Source organism: Oreochromis niloticus, linkage group LG12 (assembly GCF_001858045.2).
Source record: "Oreochromis niloticus isolate F11D_XX linkage group LG12, O_niloticus_UMD_NMBU, whole genome shotgun sequence".
NCBI lineage: Eukaryota > Metazoa > Chordata > Actinopteri > Cichliformes > Cichlidae > Oreochromis > Oreochromis niloticus.
Window position 1 is genome coordinate 24740341 of NC_031977.2, and position 26412 is coordinate 24766752.

General features: G+C 39.2%; 1 protein-coding gene across 2 annotated transcripts in view; it reads right to left on the minus strand.

Moving 5' to 3' along the window:
• Positions 1 to 26412, minus strand: part of commd10 (COMM domain containing 10) — a 65090-nt gene that overhangs the window by 20314 nt on the left and 18364 nt on the right. Inside the window, exon 6 of one of the 2 annotated variants that reach the window (XM_025897112.1) lies at positions 10973 to 11074. The exons of the other annotated variant lie outside the window; for it this stretch is intronic. Within the exon in view, the coding sequence (XP_025752897.1) occupies positions 10988 to 11074 (87 nt within the window). The 3' untranslated portion in view covers positions 10973 to 10987. Of the gene's footprint in view, positions 1 to 10972; positions 11075 to 26412 lie in introns of those variants that run through there. 2 annotated transcript variants of the gene reach the window in all.

Consider the following 26412-nt stretch of genomic DNA (forward strand, 5'->3'; position numbering starts at 1 on the left):
CTAAGTCAGCTAATGTATCTTATTAGCTAGTGTAACCTGAAAGGATTATTAAAACTATAAAGAAAAGGAAAAGCAGTTTTAAAAGGAACCAAACAGATGTTATGTCTCATAACTGTGTTGCTAAAGTGGTTCATCAATATAGGCTGCGTTACATTTATATTTATGAAGTGGGAAATGAACTCCCTATTGTATCTCTCACTCTTTGCACCAGCAGGAGTGCATCAGGTGAGTCGTAAGACCTGAACCTATGCAGCTCTGCATATTTTAGAGCAGATGACCAACAGAGCAAAGATGCAGATGACTTTAGAGACTAAAATAATGAAACAGTTTTTAATCCTCGCCAAAGTATTTTTGCGACAATGACACAAATGCTAACTCAGTCGTTACAGTTGGTACACTTCCCTGAACTTTGTGGGCTGAGTAGTGGCTAGAACCAGGATCTGACACAGACTGCATTTGCAACATATGTGTGCATTGGACATGTACACAAAATATGATATTAGTATATAATTTTAAGTTAAATGTAAGGCACGGGTGACCCAAAATCAAAAATTTCAGACTTTTCCTCTGGCCTGTAGTACTAATCCTTCTACCTTGTTTTATCGAGGGTTGCTTATATTTTGAAATACGGGCTGTAGCTCTACCTTCTTCACTGCAACTAGCCCAACACTAATACTGATTTCTCTGCTCTGCACTGATGACATAACATTTACTTAATTAAAGAAGCAAAATGTCAGTTTTGGCCAGAATGTTAAGAGTTCAAATAGTTGGGTTGATAAAACTCTAACAGATAAAACAAAATTAATCATTTTAAACACCAAAGCTTCCATCTAACACTGGATCTGATGAGAAATCTTATCATGGAAGATAATCACTATGTCTTCCAGATAACTGTGTCATGACTTCACTGGAAGGCAAAATATCCCCGAATTCACTTAACGTTTCATTAAATGAGCCAAAGCCATAGCCTGCAGGTACAAAAATGCAATGTGGATTTTAAAGCAAGATAAATATGAGCTGACAGATACGTTTGTCTGCTTGTGATGAGACGAAGGGTTTCTAGTGACTTTCATAAATGGGTGAATGTCAAGCCATGATGTTTTGGAATAAATCTGGTTCACATCTTGCAGGGGCGTGCACTCGTGGTGCTTCAGAGGCAGCATCTGTGCTGATCAGTGGCCTCTTTGAGGCTAAATGAGGATGACTGGGACTACCGCATCACTTCCACATCCTTTATGCATGTCTGTCACTGCTTAGCAGCTTCAACTTTAATCAAAAACACAAAAACATGCTTGGCCACAAAAAACTTCTGTGGGGTTAAAAGCAGTGCAGTACTTTTTGTGGTGCCAGTGACTCTTGTGAACTTCCATGACAAATGTTCCGATTTCTCTCCTCCTTCCGTGAACCCTGTTTCTCCAACTTCACTCAAGTGAGGTGCAGCCAAATTATTATTCATCCACATGGGAATCTCTCTCTTCTTGCTCTAGGGAAATATGACAGTTCCTCAATCCCTCTATCCTACTCCTACTCCTCCCTCCCTACTGTGGTCACTGTTGAATAGAAACAGAGCCTGGTTCTGATCATCCTTCTAGCACGTCTGCAATGCGTCATCTGCCATATGCTGCGGTTGCTGGTTTCTCCATGGCTTCACAGGCTCTAAGCCTAAACCAATATACAAGGAATAAGTGCTTGTGTTATTGATTGGCTGCATTTTCACTGCCTAATGTTAATATGCATCCCCACTGCCTAAAGATTAAACCAGAAATCAATAATTCAAGCTTTCAGCTATGAGAGTTTTTCCTTAAAAAACACCATGATGCTATTTTTGACTGGCTTTGGTGGGTTTTTTCATTCATTTATTCATTTATTAATTTACCTTTTTTTGCTTGGTCATTTTCTCTGCCTAATAACTGTCCTTATACCAAGCCTCATGTGTCAGCCAGGTTCGATTATGCTTCCAGGCAGCATCGCCCAAAGCTGAGCCAACGGCAGCAAAAAGGAAACAATACACACCATAGCATCTACAAAACAGCTTTTAAATTTTTAAAAACTGAATCTGGGGCACTTTCTTCATTTTTTAGAAGACACTGAAATACTTATTGAGGTTTCATATCAAAAACATCCCATCCATTTTATATATAGTACATTTATTTCTATGCTTTCTGCTGGAGTACATTTTAATTCTGTGCCTGACACACTATACTTTGATACATCAGTAATTCCCCTTTTGAAGCCCAGCGTCTGATGCATGACTGATAACTGCTCACAATAAAAGAAAATACATGCAGAAGGCTTTATTAGACTCTGATTAAACCTCTCCATATGTGGTGCGGGAAGAAGCAGTGAAAGCCATTAAGTTTTTTCTACATCAAACCAGTCCCCCAACCACCTAAGCTTGACAATCTTAATGTGACAAACCAGAGCAGTTCATGACTATTTCATTGATGTATGAACTTGAAAATTTGTAAGAAAAGCCTCTAGAGAGTCTTTAAATCCAAGTGCACCCTTAAAAACTCATCTGAGACAAGGCTCAGGCACCTTTTCATCATCGCAAGAGGAATCCTGAGGTTTCAACCCTGTAGTAAATTTCTGTACTGTGAGATGCACAAAGCAAGAAAAAAATACATTTAGCTCCCACCTACAAACTTCCAACTTGTATTTCACGCTTTTTAAGTTCACTCCTTGTTGTATCTTCCAAAAAACAAGCGCTGTTTAAGCTACTACCAAAGTATTTTACTCATTCACTCTGTTGTTCTGCTGTGGAGCTTATGAATATGGGATTCACAGAAAGAAAGCTGCACTTTGAGAGGAATTTGGTCAAGATGAGAAAGTCAGCTTAATGCCAGCTTAACATAAGTGGAAGCTTGTGTTTAGGCACTATGTAGTGTCTGCAAAAATGTGATGCAAAAACGTCTCTGTACCTGACCTCCTTTTAAACATTTTCTCAACAAAGTAAATCATGAAATGACAAACTGGAGTATTAAAAGATAGAAGATATAAGATACTAGGGAAAAAGAGACAAAGAGAGCATGGAAGAGGACGGGAAAATAATCCAGGAGCTGGGACAGCAAACTGATGGAAGAGGACAAAGAGAGAAGCCCAAAGATGAGCAATTTAATTTTGATTGTAAGAGAAAAAAAAAAAAAAACTTAATCCATTTCATAGTCACCCACCACACCACCCATCATATGTGGTCTGTGGGAGTGGCAAGGGCTGGGCTGGCCTAGATACATGCAAAATGAATAAAGCTATATTATCCTTTGATACAAGTCTTTGAAACACGTTCAGCTTCGAGCAGCATCTGTTCCCACTTTTAATCTGGTTAGGGTATTTCTCTAAATACAGCCAAGTATTATCGTCATCAGCAGGCGTTACGGATAGGGGGATGTGACATGATCAATGGAGTGCACTAATTTAGTGGAAAATAATGTCAATAATCCTTGTTAATTCAATTTCTCAGTGTACATTTTTAACTCTGTCAGCGACTGTGAGATCCGTATAGGAGCACCAGAGGGGAAAAAACCCCATATAAACACAATAATATTGATGAATAATAAAACAGCTAATTTGGGTGTATATCTGAGAGAAAATAGGTTTGCTATTTGGCTCATACTGTGCTCTATATCTCCAACAATCTCCCCTATGTGGCCTATTTAGCCCAACTAACATCCAGCATCTGAAAAGGACCAGACCTCAAAGTGTGTGAAGCCTCTCCCCGTGCTCGTCATTACCATGTTTGTTTATCTACTGCTCACTCTCTCAAAGGAACACCCAGCCTTGTTAAGGAGGGAGAAGAAAGCTTTAAAAGTGGAAATAAGGCATACATTTGAGTCCGATCCCAGGACGATGCGCAGCGCCGAGCTATTTCCATAATGGTAGCTTAACGGGAGCTAGCCGGCTGAGCGAGGGGCACGTCGCCCTCATTAAGGCACTCGCTCAGGAACAGATTAGCGCTTCATTAACATACAGAGAGAAGCGGGGGAAATTACCACTCTCCATTTCACAGTCTGAAAGGCAGGCAAAGACCAGTTAGAGATAAGTGGTAGGGAAAAGATGGACTCAATTTAGGGGATGATAAAAATCGGTGTACGGTATAAAATTTCCTATTAAAGCATCCTGAATGTCTCTGACCATAAATGTGCATGACAGAGTTTCCTGTTTCTGTCCCCATATTTCTTTCGCTCCTTGTCAATCTCTTTTATTCTCTCTTTTTAACAACTTTGTCACTCTTACTGCCCCATTGCTTTTAAAAAGATACCTTCCTGGCCATCATTATACATTAGTTTGAAGAGAATGCGAGTAGTTGCCCTAGGCTGTATTGCTATATCCCTAAGTTTCTGCACAATCAGATGCATCAACAAAGCCAGACTTCACTCTTCCTAATTAGCGTGATGCTAAACGGGAGGAAGACGAGGCAGGACAGTGTGTTGAATAATGAACCAGCATCTGAGAAGCCAACCTGCAGTTAGAGCAAGTCACACTAAAAATTATGAATCTTAAATTTTACTTGTAATGAGCTCCTTTAACTATCCCAAACCAACAATGTACATATGAAGGTCATTTGATGTTCATTTAAGTTGGAAAAAAAAACCCCATCGTATCGTGGTGGGTCCCTTCTGTCTGCTCACATTCAAAAGTCGAAGCTCGGGGACCACGTTTGGCAGAAAAAGATTAATTAGCCCTTTGTGAAGAATTTTAAAAGAAACCAGAGTGGTCAAAAAAAGCCTTTTAGAAAAAAATATGATTAGGCTTTCTCCAGCCAATTCTCCAAATGCATTTGGACAATGTTCACAACAATTTCCTATTAACCTGCCCTTCACCTTCACAGTCTCATGTCCAATCTTTACAATGATAAATTCCGCTAAAATGTATTTACTGGTTACATTTAATGCGCCTAATTAGTGAAACTACCTGTCAGAAGACGGCAGAAATAGAAATGACCCTTTCGTTAAAAACTAAAACTTAGCTCAAAGAAGTGTCTAATTAGGGAAGCTACCTGCAACAGGACATTTGCACAAAAAGGGAGAATGAACTTTTCTCACCTCTAACTTCACGATGCGACTTTTACACGTTTCTGCCCTCATGTTAGCGACCCTCACAAAACTCCATATTTTAACCTTTCCAGGATGTTTAATTAGGGAGAGGTCTGTCTTGGCGCTCTGGCCAATTAACATAAGGAAGATGTGAGCATATCCTGGATCCTCTCCGTATATAGGATAAGTATACAGCTATGCTAACTGATCCAAATGCAAACTGTAACAAAAAAATATTTTGAGCCCTGCTTGGCTCTAATTAGCCTCTGGAATCTAACAAAGACAACTTAGTGCTGAAGTTAACTTGTCCCCCCGCTGTTTTAAATAATTTACAGTAATTTCCAACCTACTCAGAGAATTTTCCCCTTTGTCGATCTGTTTGTTATTAATACCTTTCTTTCACTTTAACTCTCAACTGGACTCTTGGAGGGAAGCTTATTATCCAAAGGTTGGCAGGGTTATTATTATCTACACAGTCTGAGCTGACTTTGGCCAGACAGACTCTGACTGAACAATGTGCTCCAAGTTAATCATCTGTGCTTCATTCTATATAGAAAAGAATATATATCAAAGCTCTGTGAACTACACCTCACTGAAGCCATATATTAACCTTGCAGGAGTCGTTTTAAAATCTCTGGTGTCAAAAATTATTATTTTTTATTTTTTCCATACACATTTTTATTTAACCTAAGCTAGAAGATCAAGGATGAGATAAAAGCAAAAAAGCAGTCTGGTGTGACACCACACTTTACCGTATTCTCCAAAAATCAAAGCCTTAACCCATCAAATTTCAAAACAATCAACAACACATATGATTTTTGCCTTCAGGTTTCCTTTTCTTTTTGCAGCTTATGGTGAATAAAATGACACTAAAAAGCTAATCTACTACTACAACATCGCTTTAAGTTAAAAAATAAAATGTAAGAGCTACCGTTCAAATTAACCTCAGCAAAGCATGACCATGAATCAGATAAGTGAATAAGAAAATAGGTGGGCTGACAGTAATATGTTTTTAACAATACTGAATATCAATTTTGATTTCGGCTTTAAAAGCTGTCCACAATCTTGCAGTTTGGTACTTGAAATGATTTCTCGAACATGTAGGAATATTTGCAAAGGTTGTCTGAGTAGTAAGATCTCTGTGCTGTTCTGTAGCTCACATAAAAAAAGAGACCTGTCGGACACCAAAACAATATAATTAACATGGAGTCAGTGGTGTAAGATACACCGAACTTTAACTACAGCCTACAGATTGTGGTAACTTGCAGTGCAATAATTAAAATTCACATTTTAACCTTCTCAACTCTCACGAAATTAAATGAATTAACTTCAGCTCTCATGCAGTAGTGTTCTCCTCTCCCCGAGGAGTATGTCAGTACGACTACAGTTGGAATTAAATGATAAATGAACCATACAGGCAGCACCACTACTGACAGTGAGAACACTGATTTACAACATAATGAGCTCAACCTGTGCAATACGGTTCATTCAAAGTGAGACAATTGCGTCTTGCAGTATATTTTATGTTTCTCAGAGAGCAGCCACACTAGTTTACGGTGAAAGAAAGAAATCGAGTTGACTTATAACCCTTTCTGGGTAATATTAAATAAATATTTTGGGAGTTAAGTTCTTTTCAGAAGTTTTTTCATTACCTCTCAAAGTATAAATAGTCATAACTACTTTTCTATTTGTTATACAAATGAGACAAAATCTAATAATTAGACAGCCTTAAAGGTGTCTGCAGGCAGTTTTGTTTTAGTTTTTCAGTGAGCCAGGATAGCTGTTTTAAACTGCTTCCTACACCAAGCTAAGCTGAGCTAAAATAAACCAAGATAAGATAAGCTGAGTGGCTTTGAGCTTCACATTAAACACATACAGCAAGACGCCATTTCAAAGCTTTAATCGTCAACTCAAACCAGCTTTTACTCCCATATTATCCTGATTTTATCAAAATTCTCATGAACTTGAGAAGAAATCACATTAAACATCAACTTGATAGACAAAACATTCACAACACAGGAGCCGGTAAGATAGCAGAGGTTTCCACATTTTCAATCGTATCACATGATCTTCCTTAGCAGATGGAGCTCACACGGTTTTCATGCAAGTAAACAAGTTCAATCTCACCTCCAATCTTAAAAAAGGCGTCTGTTGAGCATTTTCCAACAGCGAATGTTTCCAATGTTGTAGCTGAACTCATTTTAACTTGAATATTACATACTGGATGTCATATAGTGATGTACAGTGGCAAAAACAGTTAAATTATAACAATTATTAATTATTCTATAAAAATAAAAAAAAAACTATTTGTATCCACTGCATCATACTGAATTTTTAAGTTTGCTCGTGCAAGAAAATAATTTTTATGATTTCATTTTAATGGAGAAAGACAGAATATCCAGCTCCAATGCATTGGCCATGTGTCCATGTGGCACAAAGATTACAATCAATTAATGCACAATGCTGGAATATCCATCAGCAATAAGCTTGGTGAGAAGATGACAACGCCTGGTGCGATTATTTGGAAACTTAAATAAATATAAAATGACCGTCAGTCTCACTCGGTCTGGAGCTCTGAACAAGAAACTCCTTCCTTCACCCAGAACATAACAATGACCCAAAACATACCGCCAAGACAACAAAGGCACAGCTAAAAGAAGAAGCTTATTGAGGTCACGGAGTGGCCCAGCCAGTCTCCAGACCTGAATCCTATAGAAAATCTGCAGAGGGAGCTGAAAGCAGCTGCCAAGAAATCAAAAAGATTTAGAAAGTTTCAGTCAAGAGTCAAGTTTTGCTTAGAGGTCAAATAGCTATATCATTGAATAACATGCAAATCAATTTATAACTTTTATGTTTGGTTTTTTTGGTTGATATTCTGTCTTTCTCCATTAAAATTAAAGTACCATAAAACTTAGACACTGTTTATTTCTTTGTATGTGAGCAAACTTGCAAATTCAGCATGGGATCAAACAATTATATTCCCCCCATTTTACTTAAATCAGTATTGGACTAGTTATTTAAATATTGTTGTGAAAAAGATCCCAACCTCCTCACCTAGTCTAAATAGAAGAGTAAACATTCATTCATTCATTATTCAGATTAACTGAATAAATTCACATGCAAAGGGAACATATGTCACAATTTCAGCATGCTTTAAAGTGATGCATTCCTGAAATAAAATTCAACCCCATAAAATAACATCACAGACTCAGCTCATCCCAATGCAGTAGCCTAGTTTCTGTTTCTCTCTTTCAACATCTCACAGAGGGGGGAAAAAAGATATGAAAGCTTTGATTGTACTTTATCCTTGAAGTATGAAAAAGTAAACGCAAGGAGAGAGAGAACGGGGGAAAAAAGGTGGGAAAGGAGCTTCAGGTGCCATCCAGATTCCACCGCTATCTTTTAGTCTTTCATGACCAAATCAAAACATATCTAGTGTCTCTCGTCTTTATTGTCAATGCCTTTAATGTCTTTTCCCCTGCTTCAGCTCCTCCATCCATCCATCAACCCATGTTTTTCTAACCTTAAAGCACACAAAGGCTCATGCACAGACAAATAAACACTAAATAGTATCCCATCCATCTCACACTACAACCATAACCACATACTTATTACGCAGAAACAACACATGCCCGTGCGCTTACACATGCACGCCTGCATATGCCACCCATTCAGAGAGCCACACACCTCAACCACCTTTAACCATTCCTGTCTCCACACTCAAGTCGTGATGGCTGCTTCCAAGATGTGGGAGACAGTAGAAGCGTAGCCTCTGCTGAGCCTCCTGAAATGCTAGAGTTGTTTTTCAGCCAGGCTTTCACGATCTCAGGTCAAATATGCTTGCTGCTGAAGGCATTTCATCATCTCGCAAATTTTAGAAAGGTCTATGAAAGGTTTTCCGATGTTTCGAGTCCAGGTTGCGTGCTGTCTCTTTCAAAAATGGATGACTTCTGTCAACTTAAGTGCCTTGCTGGAAATGCAATTCCAAGCTGAACCATTTACCTGCGTGGGTGCGTTCAGGTGCTATCCAACTTTAAAAGTCTTTGTGGTGTCAGTGTTAATAAGAAACTTTATTCCATGCTGCAGGTACAAAATATGAACTCAACCCTTAATGTGACAGTCATCCAATTTGGGATAGTCCAGATAACTTTGTAGGTTTAAAAACTGTAAAAGCAAGAGTGAAACATGCCTTCAGATAGAATTAACTAAGTATTAAACCAATGGTGACAAAGATGAAGCGTTAAAATGTGGGGTGTATGTTGGGGTAACTGTCTCCCTCTGAGGGTTTCTCCCATCTCTGCTGTGACTAAAGGGATTGCAGAGACTTTTTTTTTTTTTTGACGTAATAGCAGAGAGAGGAAACAGCCTTCTTGGAAGCAACTGCCAAAATGATTTTTCCATCCTTGCCACCCCCTTTGCCACCTTCCTCCTTTCCTCATCTCCTTTCTCCTCCTCCTCCTCCTCACTAACCTATCTCTTCATACTGCTCTTCACACCAATGTGTCTTTTTTAGAGCCTTCAGAGGCTGGGTGTCTTATCGAGGTTTCCCAGGTCTACGGGCAAAGCTGAGGAGAAGCTACTGTCAACTCCTCTCTCTGCTATCAGCCCCGTGGCAGTCACAATGACACTGACATGCATACTCAAGCAAGCACATTACCACACGTACACAAATGCACGCACGCACGCACACACACAAGGGAATTTATCAACCCCAAACAAAAGTCTGCTTTAGACTGGAGTCATTTTCCCAGAGGGCTGCAGCAGAAAGAAAAATTGTGCTTAATGGACATTATTGTAAAAGTGCTTTATGAAATCTGTCAAAAGGCTACCAGACCAGTAAATAGAGCAGGGTGAAGCTTACAAGAAGCCGACACCTTATTCAAATAAGATGCTGAACACATCTAAATCCTATCCAGTCGGTGAAAAGCAATGCATAAAAAGCACATTCTTGCCAAAATGATTTCAAGAAACAAAGAACAGGACCATTTATTTTTTCTCTCTGTTCCCTCAAAATGATGTAATTGACTATGTTTCTCAGTGTTAATAAGACAAAACAAAAAGATCTTTTACCAACCGTTTTAACTCCATATAACAGCTGTTTGTTTACTTCGTTGCTGTCATTTCACGGCTAACTGTCATGTTTGTCTCTCTTAAAAAAAGAACAGTCACTGACAAATCGAGACTGTGTTTATTATTGTAAAGTGGTTAACTACAAATTTGTGATGAGTCATGTCATAGACAAAAAAGTACGCTGAGAAATCTTCCTGTTCGTCAAATTTACATAAGATCTCTGATAACAAAAAAAAACAGAGAATGGAGAGCCATTCCAAGAATGAGGCAACATGAAAAGACATGCAGACACTTTAGTTCTTTGTCCATTGTTCTCTCACCCTTTGCCAGCATGTTTATCAGATGAGCAATGTGAACCACTCCCACTGGCTTAATTGGTGACCCATGTATCTCATACAGTAAACAAACACTCTGAAATAACTTATTACGCCCTGTGCCATGTTATTAATGTGTGTGTGTGTGTGTGTGTGTGTGTGTGTGTGTGTGTGTGTGTGTGTGTGTGTGTGTGTTAAAGGGGGGCTGAGTTGGAAGGAGAAAAGGTGGGTGTGCTGTAGCATGACAGAGAAAAACATTCTCACAAATTAAAATTACTACACTAAAATGGGCTTCGCTTAGCAGAAGGCAGCCAAAGAAATTAACAGGCATGTCAGAAAATTCAGCCAGGATCATCTATCTATATCATCAGAGGTTCCTAACTGAGAGAGTTTGTCATTAATATTGCTTAACATAAAGAGACTTTTAATACATGTATATATTTATATATAAAATGAGTAATATCATAAGAGACACCACAAGCCTCCACACTTTAAGTCTTTAAGTAATGTTAGATATGTTACATGCTCCTTGGGGAAATTTGTCTTCTTCATTTGACCCATCCAATCTAATTAGAGGCAGCAGGCACTCACAGTGCAGCACCCAGTGGCCAGCTCCAGCTCCTTGGTCAAGGGCAACAGCAGGAGTATTCCCAATATCTAACATGGTGTGAGAGAAAAATGGCACACACAGTGAAAGCGAATGCAGAGAGGACAAGTAAAGTTTTTCTTCTCTCTTCTGTTCTGCCTTTATTTAACCTACTTGGCTTCTCTATATCTAGGAGAAAATTGAAAACAATATAAACTTCATGCAAAGCGAGTTTAATATTGCCTTGGAGAGTTGGGGCATGTGACATTTAGCTCTGGTAACCTTTGCTTTCTGTGGCTTTACTCTCAAAGCTGCAGGCAAAGTTAAATCCCAGCAGTTTTGTTTACACAGCGTCCAGTTTTCCTGACACACACAACAGGATGTGTGTGGGGGGGGAATCACCTGCAGGATGCATTTAATCAATAACAACCGCTGCAAGTTGTTTGTGTAAAAAGATGTGCAACACCAACTTGTGTATGTTACATGCCCAAGAAAGGTTGCCCGTTTTGCTGTTGTACAGAAACTTACATATATGTATGAAGGGGCCAAAGTCTGTGAAACGTAGAGGAAGAAGACGCCTACATAAACAAGTGGGTTCTGACACTTGTACTAGACTTAGAACAATGAGGATTACTTCTCAACACCCACCAACACTGGCATGTTCTGGCCTATCTGACAAGCTGTCATCTTCTACATTGTTCACTCTGTGCAATTGCACAGTGACAAACGGTATGAACAAAACTGTGTAGGAGAATAGCACAGATTTAAGAAAAAAATGTCAAACTACAGTACATAATCTCTGCCACTGGCAATCACTTAAACAGCTAAGCTAGAGCCATGTGCACTGAATCTACCTACACATCAAATATCGAGCTGAACGCCACATCTGCACTGTCAGATATCTTCAATGGTAATCCTTCGCCATTCATATCAACTGTACAATGCTAATGCTAATATTGAAAAACAGTGCCAAGAGCTACTGCCCTTCTTTAAACAATAAGTTGGCTGTCTTTCATGCAACAGTGTCAGTTTTATTTGGCTCTCAACAACACATTATACAAACTGAAAATTAATGCAACCTTCAAGCTGTTGAACCATCACCAAGTCACAGCTGGGAGCCACTTGGAAGGCTTTTATAGTTGCTTTAAAATGGGGGGATATATTCAGAGCACTAGGGGGAATTACAGCTGAGTGTGTGTGTGTGTGTGTGTGTGTGTGTGTGTGTGTATACGCATTACTCATTTAGTGGGGACATAAATCCGTTTATATAGTCACAGTTCAAGGGCTTTCCTTTTTTTTTTTTAAATAAACTAGAAATATGACAATTAAATTAATTAAATCAAATTTTATTTTGTCCAGTCTAATGATGGCCTCCTTCACTTTCATTGACATTTCTTTGGAGAATTCAGTTCAACACTTGGATCCAACTTCAGATCTTCTATCTGCTTAATTTGTCATGAAATAATGAGGGAACATGCTTCACCTGGACCTCATGACTGCTTAATTGTCCAATTAACTTTTCAGCCGTTGAAACTGTGGGACTGTGTATAATAATCACTGTAATTCCTAAACAGTTAATTCAATACTTTCATTAAACCCTTGAAATTAAATGCACTCCAATCACATCTTGATGGTCTAGAGACAAAATCACCAAATATTACCAAAACTTTGTGCTGTCCAAATACTTTAGGACCTCACTGCACCTGTACCTTGTTTGTGTGATGAAAAGCAGGTGTGCTCAAAATGTTACAGCTGCAATAAAGAGATGAAATTGGAGTCTTCTGGTGTGTGAGCTGTTGATTTTTTTACATTCAAAATGTTGACTTGCTTTGAGCCCAGTACCTTCCCCGTGTTTTTTTTTGGTATGGATGTGTGTATATTTTTTTCTACGTTGCTTATCTGTACCTAAAGCATAATGTTTAGGGTACGCATCCCAATGAATGTGTCCTTGCAAACACAAAGAAACCAACAAGTGTGGAGTGTGTGCACTGCACATCTGTTTGCACATAATGCCTGAACATGAGAGAGCGTGTGAATATGTGTGCACCATCATTAGAGGAAGGTCAGTGTGACACCCTGTATGCTTCATAAATAATGTAAAACAGCACAAGAATTAGACTTTGTAATTATAACTCTTCACAGCACTATGGCTGCTGTTTGCATGTATACATGTGTGCATTATGAGCATCTGTGTCTTTGTGTGTGTGTGTTTGTCTAATCTCTAATTAGCTCCAAGAGAATACACTGCCTACTAAAGTGTTGCATTACTTATTGCTGGGGATGAGGGAAGTGGTGGAGGGCTAAAATTGCCTCGGTTCATTATCATTTGTCTCGTGTAGTTTATGTGGCTGTTTTAAAGAAATTCACAAAAGGAATATATGAGAGAAAGAAAAGGGGGAGAAAAGAAAGACAACATTTAAAAATATGCAAGCTCACAGGCTTATACTCTATTTGTGTGAATGAGCATGAGTGAATGGCTCATGTTTATAAAGTGAGCCTGGCAGTGAGTGTATGTGAGTGTTGCACTTGTAATCATATTCATCCCTGTCAGGTCAGCCACAGTTTACACTGCCACTTTCAATCTAGCGGCTGTGACTTTGCTTTAAACAGCACACACATGGTATTTGGCTGCTATTCTAATGACATTTAACGCTGACCGATAGGGACTGCATGTCACTCTAATTAGAAGAAGCGTTCCCCTGTATGGCTAACTGTTAGACTAACATCGACTCCTCCCTGCAAATTTGGGGATGAATTATTGAAAAGGGCAAAGCTGAGCACCTTGATGAGGATGGCACATTTGGCTGGCTGAACGGTCAAACTGACACAGCTCAGAGAAAGAGAATAAAGGCCATCACTATCACACTAGTTCAGAGTGCAGCTTTGTGTGGAACCTGGACCTTATCATAGAAACTACTGGCAATCCATCCCAAAGATGACCTAAAAGCCAGAAGTTACCAAAGTTCAAATTAACATCAAATTTTGAACAGCTGCCTTCGTGGTAGTATTTATCAGAAACCAGCATTATGGCTCAGCCACACTAGAGTAAAAACAGGATGGCAACTCCCTCGTGATTAGGAATAACTGATGTTTGCACAGTAATTACAATAAATTTTTTCCACATTCAGCAACAGACTGCTGGCATTTATGGTGAACAAGTGGTTGTCCAGAGATTGAATCACAAGACAACTGCATGGCTCACCTGCTGGGAGTAAATCTGTCTTCAAACAGTCACAGTCTGAGAACTGACTGCAATCACCTTCAGACAGACTGGCGAAGATTTGCAAATAATCACAGTCTAGTTTATAAATGCAGACACTGTGCTAAACATTCAGTCAGTGTGTGCACCACAATTCATTTATGACGCTTCTCTTTTCAATAACGGACTTTGCTGAACTGGTTGTCAGCTGGTTGTATGAGTTTCTGGCTGAAGTTACTGCGAAGTCCCGTTTAATGAGAATTTCTATGCATGCAGATGCAATGCATTTGCAATTTTCACAGAGTTAATCGCCGTACAATCAGAAACAGTTCTCATATAACTGCCAACTTGAACAGATAGCGGACATATTACTAGTCATATTATTGTTTTATCGTAGTCTTGATAACTGGTCACAGTAACTTTGGTCATGCCAGTTTCCAACATCTGTTTTCCCTAGTGTGACTAGGGCAGGGCAATAAGGCCAAAAATATATTTATCACGATATATATTTGAAAATTTGCGATAACGATATAATGGAGGATATAATTGACGCAAGACAAAATACTTTACAACTCCACAACTTTATTAGTGCAAAAAACTTCATCAATGTATTTTCACTTAAACAAGCAGCTGTTTTTTATGTGCATTAAAGTTATATAAAAATGTAACACTGCAAATTCCTTGCTGACAGTTTAACCAAAAGGCATTTCCAGTGGAAACTGGCCGACATATCCTCAGCATAACCATGTATAATATCCACAAAACTTAAAAAGAAGTTATACACACACAATACGGTAATATTATGTTGAAGAACAGTACGTATTACTCCGTGAGGCTCCCGACTACGGTAGCCGTAATGCTCCAACAATCCATCAAGCGGTGCGGCTTCGTAGCTTACCAAAGTCGTACTAAAACATTTTTTGACAGATTTTTGTGCGCCGTGTACCACATAAAATCAGTTCGAGGTCAGTAAGCACGACCAGAATTCATACATAAGGCACACGGGATTATAAGATTTTTCAGAAAATCAAAGGATTGATTTTAAGTGTGCCTTATTTTCTGAAAAACATGGTAATAACGACGGCCCACTTGCATGCTCTACCAAAAATTGTGCTTTGGTGTGTATCTGACGGACGAAAGCCAAACCAGTTCCACACCACTGAAGTTGCAGCATTTTTTCAAACCAATTCTGGTTCATCTGTTTCATTCAACGATCCGCTTTCGCCCTCCTCATTCGGTTACACCAGTATAATGTTAGGCAATGATAAGAAAATGAAATATCGCGATAGAATATGGGTAAAACGCGCATGCGCAGTGCCTTTGTTTTCGTACGCACATGGCGGAAAAAGCATGGCCCAGCCCTAACTGTGACTTTAGCATTAGGTATTAAAATGTTTTGAATGCAAAAGGTGTAGCTTCAGTGCACCTAGCAGCAAGAGCTTAATGGCCCTCATTTACTAATATGTGTGTAGAAATTTTCTTATCCTTTGCAAATAACAAGTGCGTACACAAAATTACCGCCGGATTTATGAAGGGTGCACACTTGCGTATTTGGTTCTTACCACCATTCGCACATTAATAAATCACAACCAATAGCAATGGCAATGTTGTGAGACAAAAATCTACACCTCGAAGGAAAGAAAGCTTGAGTGTGTGTGTTCGTGAGAGAATGAGTATTAGTGTGAGAGAGAAAAAGAGTGTTGAGTGTGTATGTGAAATTGTCACGAAATGTACTTAAAATTGAGGGTGGCACTCCGCAAAAATGCCCCCCCCCCCAGGAGCCAGAGGCAGACAGAGATGGATCCAGGAGAACCGGGCCATCCACAGCCCCAAGAGTACCGAGGACCTAAGGCCACACATCTCGGTGATATCTGTGCTCCCATCCTAGTAAGAGAAGGAGCAAGGCCCTAGATGGAACACCCACGGCCAAGGGGTGGAAGTCCCAGAGGACCAGAGTCGACTGGTGTGAGCAGAGATCAGGGTCCCAGGGCTCCAGGCGCCGAAGAACCGCCCAGTACCCAGTAGAGCAGTTTATTAGTCAGTGTAAATGTCTTTTTGAGGACACTGAAAAAAGAACCAATACATGCGCAAGTACCCGTCTGTTTTAATAAAACCATAATATGTAAGTGAACGGCAATAAGCGATATGGTGTGTTTTTGCTGGATGTCACTGGTTAAAAGCTAAAACTGAATTCTTAAAGGCTGCAGAAAAAAGATCAGATCACCTCAAAGTCTCCGGTGAGGTGTTGATAATCAATTGTACATTCAGACATAATCGAATAAATGTACTTCTTTGTTTTCAGTAGCAGACGTGGGAAAACAAAACAAATTCATTGATATGCCTTCTTCAGCTGCCTTGGGGACATTTACTTAAATGACTAAACTGAGATGACTGAAGATTGAAATCTAATTTGTTGCTTTGCTACATTCCAAAAGCTTTCTTACCAATCGCTTTGATGGCTGAATCCAAATTTTGCTACAGAGCAACCCAGATAACTAAACGATTCAGTGCAGTTGTAGATCCTGAATATGTGTATAAACCTCTTTCATGTGTGAGCGTGAGAGAAATAAAGAGTGTGTTAGCCGTTCCCAAGTGATGATTGACGCCGCTGATGACAGAACGGTGGCATCGGATTCTTTTCCGTCTTGCTCCCAAGGCTCCTGACCCACCTAATTGGTTTTCATTGTTTAAAAGACCAAACCATCAAAGGCACCACTGTCAATCTGACGGCTTTCACTTTCAGATTAGGCTCTCTCTATTATTTATAACTGACAAGAAACTTTCTGATATACTCTCTCAAATATACAGACAACAATCCCAACTTGTCTACATACAGACCACACTTTGGTGATCATATATGCACACTTATGCTTTCTCTGCAAGCATGCGTACACACAGAGTGTAAGTACGTTCAGAGACAGCCAGCACACCCTGACACAGCAAAGAGAATATATGACCAAAGGGACTTTTTCAGTGTGTCTGTGTGCGAGTGTTTGTGGATGTGGTATGTTTGAGAGAGGAAAATGAAGATGGACAGTGTGTGTTTGCATATGTATGTATTTCAGAAGGAGACAGACTGATTTTGTGAGTGTGTGTATGTGTGTCTGTGTGTGTTCAAAGCCTTCATATTTTGCCTCTGTACAGACTCTGCAGAACTGCTGTGACAGTGCAGAACTACCGACAATGATACAAGTTCTGTGAGAGTTTCTGCTCCAGACAATACAGAAAAGGCTCGTTCTAATGATCAAAGCACTAGAATAACCCAAGGAAATGTCACTACATAATCCTAGACATTAAAAATAGCCTCATAAATTCTTGTTTAACTTTGCTGAGCACAAAAATAAATACCACGCACAATGGACTCGGAGGCTTAAATGTTAAACTCCAATCAGAGAAATATTTGACATAAAATAAATGTTTCTGAACTCTCTCTTCCCTCAAAATGACTTTCCCATCTCCACAAATAGGCTAAACTTCAACAACTCCTCTGACAGCTACACAAACATCCTCCCGTTCAGCCTCTTCCACATCAGCACGTTAGCTAACGGCTGAAGAAACAGCCAAAACCACTACAAACAACATGGTTTTCCTTCCTGCTATGCATCTAATCTGCACCTATCTCCCCTAACTCCACATCAGGGATACAAATTTAGCACAGATTGAGTCGTGCTTTGAAAGGAGGCTAGATGCTGTAAAGCTATCTTTCTAGTTTGGTGGAACCCCAGTATGCAGTCTGATAACATCAGATACACCTCAAACCAGGAGAAGGTCCGACTCCACCTACTTCCACCCACACGTTCAAGGTATTCACTACACAAACACATACACACACCTCTTTTATCCCAAGCTCTGTTTCCTCTTTAAGATGCCAATCAAACATTGATAAGCACTTGCTTTTAGACTTACAGTGACAACATCCTTCTCTACCTGCCTGTCTATTTTCCTTTCTTCTTTACACAATTCTGACAATATGAGTTTTGTCAATATTGCATAGCAGCCTCTCTTTCATTCTCCCTCTTTTTTCCTACTGTGATAGTGATCCAAGCGATAAAGCTTGCCTCTATTATTAGCAGAGTAATAGAGGGCTGTGGTTCTGAGGATCTGACAAGGAGATGATAACAGAAGTGCTTACTCCTCCGTTCTCCCCGTTCTCCTCCTATATCATTTAGAAAATAGTTGCAGTGCCGCAGCAGATCATGGCTGGCTAATGGCCTTAGAACATAACTGCTGCCACAGTAAGACACACTCACCATTACTCAATTTGTACAGACATTAAAAAGAACATCATTAAATGTAAGAATGTATCTGTTATTTCACTACTCAAACATGCTCCAATAAATATTTGTGACCAGGCACAAGGACCAGAAGCCAAATTAAGAGGTGTAATTAAGAAAGAGTGAGACTTTAGCTCCGCAGGCCTAGGGCTGCTTTCAGGATTGAGCTTCCTATTACGAACTCACAGCTGCTTTGTCTGAATGTGCATACCTCCTGGTTTTGGCAGCTCTCAACCAAAACATGCATCTTTTTCTTTTGAAATTGCCAGTGGGTGCATTTCCAGACATACTTATCTTCTGTTGCAAATTATTTTCTTTGGAGAAGCTCCAGATCTGACACCTGGCGACATCAAGGAGTTAAAATTAGGTCTACAACATTAGGCTTTAGGGGAGTGTGCTCATTCAGTCCCGAAATACAGATCACATTTTGTCTGCCCAGCAATGTAACATCCATGGAGTAAAGTAGAGTAGAGTAAAGACCCTAGTTGAAGGAAGAAACCACTTTATTTGTAGTTGGGTCTAATTTCAATAACAATATTCAAACGTAAGAAAAGTAAAATACTAAAACCTGAGAAAACAAAGCCAACACCGCATCACAGTAAAAGAGGGAAGGAAACAAAAGCAGTCATTGTTAGAACAGCAAAAGTAACCATGACCGGTCAAAGTTATGGTCACTTTTAACAAACAGACTGTGTAAAACTGTTACCAGCTTTGTTTAATGTTATAAATGAGTTCATCTTACTGTATCTGAGGGTTTCTTTACAACTTGTAACATGCCACGCCTTTTGCTGTCAAGTATATTCAGTATATAGTATATATATGTTGCTCTTATTTTATTCACTAACCTTTAGTGTAATTAATTTGTATATTTTATTCATTTTTTGTCTTTTTTATTAATTTAACAAAGGGTTTCTTTGAAGCTTTTTCTTAACTGCTCATTTTTTTAACGCTGTGTAATTACCAGCTTGTTCAATCGTCTGTGAAGTACTCTGAAATACACTATCCTACATGAAAGATCTTATACAGCACAAAGCCTGATTGATGTTCACTTAGTCAGTACAATGCTGTTATTACCAGCATGAATTTTTGCATGGCGTCCAACAACAACAGAAGACAACACAACATAATGTAGTAGTGTGGCAGCGAAGAAAAAGAATGAAGATTTCAGCAGACACAACATAAAATGGACCACATCCCAGTTTGAAAATATGTGTGAAAAGTCCTGTTAAGAACGTGTGTGAAGTTTCTCTATCTGTTAAGCTCAGAAAAAGAACTATAAACCACGAGCTTATTTCCATAGGCTAATGATTTTTACGCTGCAAGTATTCCTGCGCCAGTTCTGAGAGAAAGGTCAATAACAGGTGCTTTTTGTATGTGTGTGCGTTCACTGAGTTTGGCTCTGACAGCAGCACTGAAGACAACCAAAGCCTGCATAGATTTCTAGGGGGGTATGTATTTGGAGCGCTGTGGGTGACTATGGAAAGCGTTCAGAATAAAAAAAGAATAGTTCTCCAAGAGACCACCTGCTGTGTGTCTCTACACTATGAGTTTTCTGCTATGCATCTGTTACTTACATATACACAATTTAGCCTCGGTTTGAATACATTCACCTCAAATGGTGTGCTTCTCTGTGTGTTTGTGTGTCTGCATCGAGTCTAGCACTCTCAAGTGTGTGTTCCACCAAGCCTAAGAAGGTGACATATCGGAGGAGCTTCCTGTATCTATAATTCATAGTGCAGCCTCTAAACAAAGAACTGAGTGCTCGACTCCCATCAGATATGCTACAGGGGAACTGACACGGTTGCAAAAGCTGCAAACAAAATATAGCTGGATAGCTAGGACCTGGAGCTAATAAGAGGTATTACAGACTGTGATAACAGAAAAGAGTACACAGACTGACAAGCAGGCTGACAGCCACATGTGGAATAAGGAATACTATTTTCTTTCTGTCTCTTTTTCTCGCCGCCTTGATGGATTTTCTCTGACCCACATTATCAGGAAACAGACAGGCAGACGTGTAAACAAGTTCAAATATGACTCAGTGTGCTGTCTACACTGAAACAAAGGCTCTTTCAACGCACTGCAATATTTCCTTTGTTGTGATAGACACCTGTAATCACCCCGTGCTCACAATGAGGACAATCATGCAATATTTAGAAACTCAAGCTCAAATCATTCTCCGAGGGAAGATGCAACATTTATACCTGTTGTGTGCTGAGGTTTGTCTTCATGCTACACAGGTAGAAGTTTGTCACATTAGTCAAGCAAACCACTCATCCCTGCCGAAGGAAACATTGTGCACCTTTTCTTTCAAACACAGGGTGGGGCGAGCACAGATCATTTCAAATAAGAGAACAGCCAGAGCACAAATATTGAATATAGCACAAAGCCGAATAAGTGTAGAGCTGAGAAGATGAAAAGCTTATTTGTGTGTGAGAAAAATTAATAATCTGCAATTTTTAAAATCAACTTAAATGTTTAAGTAATCTTTCATCTGTTTTATATAATTAGCCATTGAATATATGTGGATTTTACAGAGTTAATATAGATGATCCCTCTGACCACACTGACAGAGGTATATGCACACACTTCTAGCCTCAAAATGTGTTCATGGTGTTCGGCTTGTTGGTACTCGCAGTAAGTGACAAAATCAGTTGCGTGAAAAATGAACAGAGTGTTTAAGAATTTATTTTCTGCCTGCTGCTTGTGGCTGTGCATGTTTGTGAGTTTGGACATGTCTTCAACAAAAAATATGAACGCTGAAATTTATTATTTGCAGAAGTTCAGACAGACCAAAGTTAATCTTAAACAAAGATAATCAACAAATTAATATTCCGTGTTTAAATCTATAAACCTATTTCAAGTTCCTACATTTGCCTTTCCTAGAAAACAACATCTACTTTTGCAAATAATGAACACTCAAGTCACACACTGTCTGAACACTAAGATGCAATGATGGCAGCATATAGCACCAACCTCACATCTGTTCCTGTGAGTCTGTGTCCTCTTAATTAAATAGCTCCATATTGTTAATAGCAGGTGACAAATGCGATTCTCTCAAACACAAATTGTCATGGGCTTCTGATAACAATGCGATGCTTGCTGCAATTATCGCACAGATGAAGGAGCCAGGCAGAAGGGAATATGTTCATTAAGATGGTACAAGGAAAAATAACCTGAGTTAGAAGAAGACAAAAAGAGGTGGAAAAAGAAGGATAGGTGATTGCAAAGTTGGTAAGATACACTAAGATTGGTGTAGATAAGACATCGGCAGTGATGGAGTGGGAAAAAAGTGGCTTTTTCACCACTGATGGAAGAATCATTCCTCGTCTATTCAGATGTAACTGGCTCATCCTTCAGTGCAGCCAAAAATAGCTTCCTCGCCAATTGCACATGGTACATTCCCCACCTCATTCATTCTGCTCAACTCAATCAGAGGATGAAGGAAAGTAAACGTCGGGATTATAATTCATATAAATATGTAAACATGTGCAACAGCATAAGACTAGTACAGTTGGACTGTGATATGTTCACTACGGTGCAATAATGTTCCACGAGTGTAAGCTTTTTTATCAAATTTGCTGTGATTACTTCCGGTTCTAGAAAACTGTCACATTTGCACGAAATGGTTCATTTATTTCTTTTAAAAAATCTGTTTTTATTAGTTAAATTATCATGATAACTGATAATGATCTATAAAAACTAAAGCAAAACAAGCTTTCGAATTAAAAAAAAATATGTATTATTAATAAACTCCCTGAAAGGTCTGTACATCAACACTCCCCATCCCAGCTAAGAGTCTGGCTGATTTTGCCAAGAAGAAAGGGAAAAAACCCAAAAGAAAGCTGTGCCAAGCTTGTAGCAAAACTTCCACAAAGACCTGAGTCTGTCAGTGCTGCCAAAGGCGGTACAACCAAGTACTAAGTAAAAGGTCTGAATACTTCATATTTTATATACCCAAATATACTGTTCTTTAAGTTTTACTTTGAGAAAATTAATAAAATATAGAGTGATGGGTTTTAATTAATGTGAAATATGTTAAATTAATAAAGGTGCATATTAAATATTACAAAATTGAAAGGGTCTGAAAAAGGGCCAAGTATACAGGTATTCACTGAGTGAACACAATTGTTTTCTTCAAGACTTGATGTATTGTGCATTCAGAGTTACTCCTGCATACTTTGGTTGTAACAAGAGGCTATTTTGGTTACTGTTTCCTTCCCACTAGCTTGAAGAAGACTGGATATTCTCCTCTGACCTCTGACATCAACAAGGTATTTTCGCCCATAGAACTACTATTCACTGGATATTTTCTATGTTTCAGACCTGCCTCTGTAAACCACTGAAGTGGTTGTGCAGGAAAATCTCTGTAGATCAATAGTTTCTGAAATAGTCAGACCAGTTGGTTCGCCACCAACAATTATGTTCAAGTAATTTAAATCACCTTTCTACGTGACTGGCTGATTAGATACGTCCATTAAAGACCAGTTGAACAGGTGTACCTAACACCTTTCATAGCCAGTGAGTGTATATAAAGTACAACTTTAAAGTTTTGCAAGTTTGTCAGCACTCCTGACAATGCTTGATACTGGCACCAAAACCAGGGTCTTGGGGAGTTATATAATACTCTTTTTAAAACGCCTAGACCACCAGGACTTATAAACACTGACAAAGGCGAAAGAGAGTTGGTGAAGAGATGAAATAAGAACAAACTGTAAACAAAGGCAAGAGTAGTTGGAGAAATGTAACTAATGTGGAAGTACAGTATATCCTATTAGAATGGCACCTGTCTGGAAGTAGCCTGGTGCTTTCACATTGTTTGTTCACACCGCCCACGCTGCTTAGTTGGAGGGTGACAACGCTGAAAGGACGCAAATCATATTAGGCACCTAAAAATTACTGAGTCCTGAACTGGAATGACTGGAGCTGGCAGCTTATCCGTGGGCAGAGGAAATGCTGCCTGTGTGGACCGTTTATCCAGTGCTATTCAGCATCTGATTTTCAGATCAACCCTCGCAATGCTTTCAGCTCATTTAGGCTATGCCCACACCAATGAGATACAATTAAAACGCCTTAAACAGGTGAAGAAGATTTTTTGGAATACTGCCTAGATTCTTTTTTTTAAGTTGAGGGTACAAGGGTAGTCTGATACGTTGTTTTTAAACAGCTTAATTTTTAAGCAGTAAAATCTTCCCTAATCAAAAAATAAATAAATAAATCAGACTTTTTAGAAGTTCAATTGAAATCAGTCAAAGTTTGTCCAATTTTCAACATCACACTTGTCTAAGTTACTCACTGGATTGGGTTTGAGTTAAGAAGTCACAAATCTTGCTCAGTGCTGAAGGAGCTCAAGGAGTTCAAACTCTCAGCAGAAGCATTTCAAAATAACATTTCAAGTACTTCTAGTGAATTACGTCACCTCAAATGCATTTGACAGGTGAAACAGCAGTCAAAGGACAAGCCGTTTATTTCTCATAAACATTGGTATTGATCACATTTATGTATTTATCCAAAAATCTTCAATAAGACAACTTTATTTATGATGTAATGTTAACTTTAAATTAATGTTTACTAATGCAATGAGTATTGGAACGAAAAATGAGTTAAAAGAGGCATCTACCCTAAAGTTATTTTCCACAAACTCAAGGCAACTAAATGCTGGCACTGCGTTGTGCATCATGTGGAGCTGAAGCAAGTCGTGTGTAACTTGAAGCCACTTTTGAATTTCTCATGAACAATTACTGAATGACTTTATTAAAACCATTTAAATGTGTCTGGCAGCACTGCAGACATAAACAATGCTCTTCTGGTGCATTCCTGACAAAGTAGAAGCTTAATGAGTGTTTGTTCACTGAGCTGCACTCATTGAGCTTATTGTTAATACCGGTAAAACTGTCAAAGAAGAGAATTTTGAGAGAATCAGGTCAGGATATTTTTCCACAGTTGTCCTTTCTAACATGCAGAACACCTGCAGGAAACACACTAATTGCTTGTATATATTTCTCATTAACACTTTGTTAGAAGCTCACATCATCAGCTGGTATCGAACAGCTGCAGTTCCTTGCGTTTTCACCCACATGCTGATCTAACACAGTCCGTTATTTCCTCAAATTCATACTGCGTTCTTTTTTTAAACCCACAACACTCATGTTTAAGAGCATCTAAATCAGGAGGCTTGACGCTGCGAGCCAGGGAAAATGGAGACACGATCAGCTCAAGCGCCAAGACAAACAAGCCAAGGAACACGAGCCGCTTGTGAGCCATAACAGGATCATTATGGTGGTGGCAGCTAGGTACCCTCGCCTGATATGCAGAAACAGGGAAGATGCCATGTCATGTACCAGCCTCTGCTGCCAAGCTCATACACTCGGTCTCCTTTCCAACAGGGCTGGGAAATAATGTTCCCACTGATGTGCAGCTACCACAGGAAAGCTGCAAAGACTATATATTGATTGCATGATGTGAACTAATTTAAGAGCTCTAAATTTTGGGCTCCTTTTGCATATAACCCCCATTTTATGCTTGTTATTTGACAAGCCCCAAGTTGTACGAGCAAACTTAAAAGTTTCCTCCACCAAACCCGATGCTCACCTCTGAATCTGCTTACTACAACATGATATCGAGACAACACAGCTAAAAAAGAAATCTGTGTCAAACCTTAATCATCTAAATGTGTGTGGGGTGAGTTGAGGAAGAAGTGCAGCTAGCCAACATCTTATAGCACGAGCCTTAACTAAGGCTTGGCGTGCCAGATTTAAGCATGAGAGGCACTCAACCCCTTCAGCCAGGGCCTCCATTTTGAAACAGTAGGCATTTTAATGTATTAAGTTGGCACAAGGTTAGAGTGGAGGTCATGGGTAAATGAGCTGGGTCCGTTAAGGAGAGAGAGAGAGGCTTGCAGAGGACGAGTAACGGCTGCTATTCACCACTGCAGGCCTGCTTCTTTCTGCTATGTGGCAGCCCTAGACGATTACCAAGGCAGCCACCCTGTGCCCCTATGGTATGTAGACACTGTCGCTCTCATACACAAGGAAAGAGAAGGGGGAGTACTGAAATGTGCGTGTGAGAGAGAGACAGAAAAAGAGATATGGGGTGGGGAGGGTTGAGGGGCAGTTTACAGTACAGCTTGCAAGAGACAATAGCCGTGATCCTTCCAATACAGCAAAACATTCCATCTCGACCGAACGACACAAAGCCAGATATAAATATGGTGTCATCAACAAATACTGTAGCTATGAGAAGAGACAATGAAGTTTTCCCACTTCTTTCCTGTTCTATAGTTAATGCCAAAATACAAAATCTATTTATTGAACTCGTTGGGTGGAAACCTAAAAATGTAAGTATCAAAAGAAAGGAGAAAAGCAGGTATTCAGTGTCAGGTCAAGTGCAGTTTTCACTTAAAACCCCAATTCTGAAAACACAGAGATGTTTTGGAAAATGTAAAAAATGAACAATAAAAAAAACCAAGAATGCAATGATTTGCAAATCTCATAAACTCTTGTCCTATTTACAACAGAACACAGAAAACATATCAAGTGTTCAAACTGAGAGATTTTATTGTTTCATGAAAAATAATTGGTCATTTTAAAATTGATGGTCTCTCTACAAACTGTGCAACAATTTCAGAATAAAGCCCCTAAACATAAAATTGAAAATTCTTTGAATATCTTATCGTCTACAGTATAACATCATCAAAGTATTCAGAGAATCTGGAGAAATCTCTGCACGCAAAAGACAAAGTTGAAAATCAATACTGGATGCCCGTCACTTCTGGGTGGCACTGTATTAAAAATCAGGCATGATGGAAAACACTGCATGGACTCGATGATTTCTGAAAATGATTCCAGAAATCACTGACTGTGTATACAGTTTGCTGTGCAATCCAAAAAATGCTGGTTAAAGTGCTATCAAGCAAAGAAGAAGTTATATAAGAACA